General features: G+C 74.6%; 1 protein-coding gene across 1 annotated transcript in view; it reads left to right on the top strand.

The window, feature by feature from the left end:
- The first annotated feature begins 246 nt into the window (after positions 1-246).
- Positions 247-673, top strand: part of SPRTN (SprT-like N-terminal domain) — an 8,454-nt gene continuing 8,027 nt past the window's right edge. Inside the window, exon 1 of the mRNA XM_010562956.1 lies at positions 247-569. Coding sequence (XP_010561258.1) covers positions 247-569 — 323 coding nt within the window. The remainder of the gene's footprint in view (positions 570-673) is intronic.

Here is a 673-nt window from a genome sequence, read left to right as displayed (position 1 = left end):
GCCGCTGCGCCTGCGCACAGCGGTACGTACGCCCCCTGCGCCAGCATCGCCGCGCCGAGCGCGCATGCGCGGACGCACCGCCGCAACGCAACTGCCCGGAGCGAGGCGGGGCAAGCGCCGGCCTCGGGTGGGGCGGGGCGGGGGAGGAGCTTCGTGCGCCGAAGGCGGGGCGCCGTTGGAGGGCGCTCGGCGCATGCGTCCTAGGAAGGAGGTGGCGGCGCTTGGGGTGGTTTTAGGGCGGTGCGCATGCGCCGGGGCGTCGTGGCCGTGGCGGCGGCCGAGCTGCGCGGGATGGGGGGGGAGGCGGACTTCGTGCTGGCCCTGCAGCTGCAGGAGCTGTGGGAAGCGGAGGATAAGGAGGAAGAGGAGAAGAAGAAGGCGGCGGTGGCGGCGTGCCCTGAGTCCTCGCCGGACCCCTCGCTCCTCCGCTCGCTGTCGGTGGTGGACGAGGCCTGGGAGCTGCTGGACCCCAGCCCCGACGTGCACGGCCTCTTCGTGCACTTCAACCAGGCGCTCTTCTGGGGGCGGCTGGCGGCTGTGGAGGTGTCGTGGAGCCCACGCATGACCCTGTACGCCATCCGGGGCGGGGGACGGGACGGGGGGTGTTCGGGCTCGGCTCGCAGGGCAGCCCTGCGTGGGGAGGGGGCCGGGGGTGTGGGGGCACGGGGTGTGG

This window comes from Haliaeetus leucocephalus, unplaced genomic scaffold (genome assembly GCF_000737465.1).
Source record: "Haliaeetus leucocephalus isolate CR32 unplaced genomic scaffold, Haliaeetus_leucocephalus-4.0 Scaffold162, whole genome shotgun sequence".
Taxonomy (NCBI): domain Eukaryota; kingdom Metazoa; phylum Chordata; class Aves; order Accipitriformes; family Accipitridae; genus Haliaeetus; species Haliaeetus leucocephalus.
This window is presented reverse-complemented; position numbering and strand designations above follow the sequence as displayed.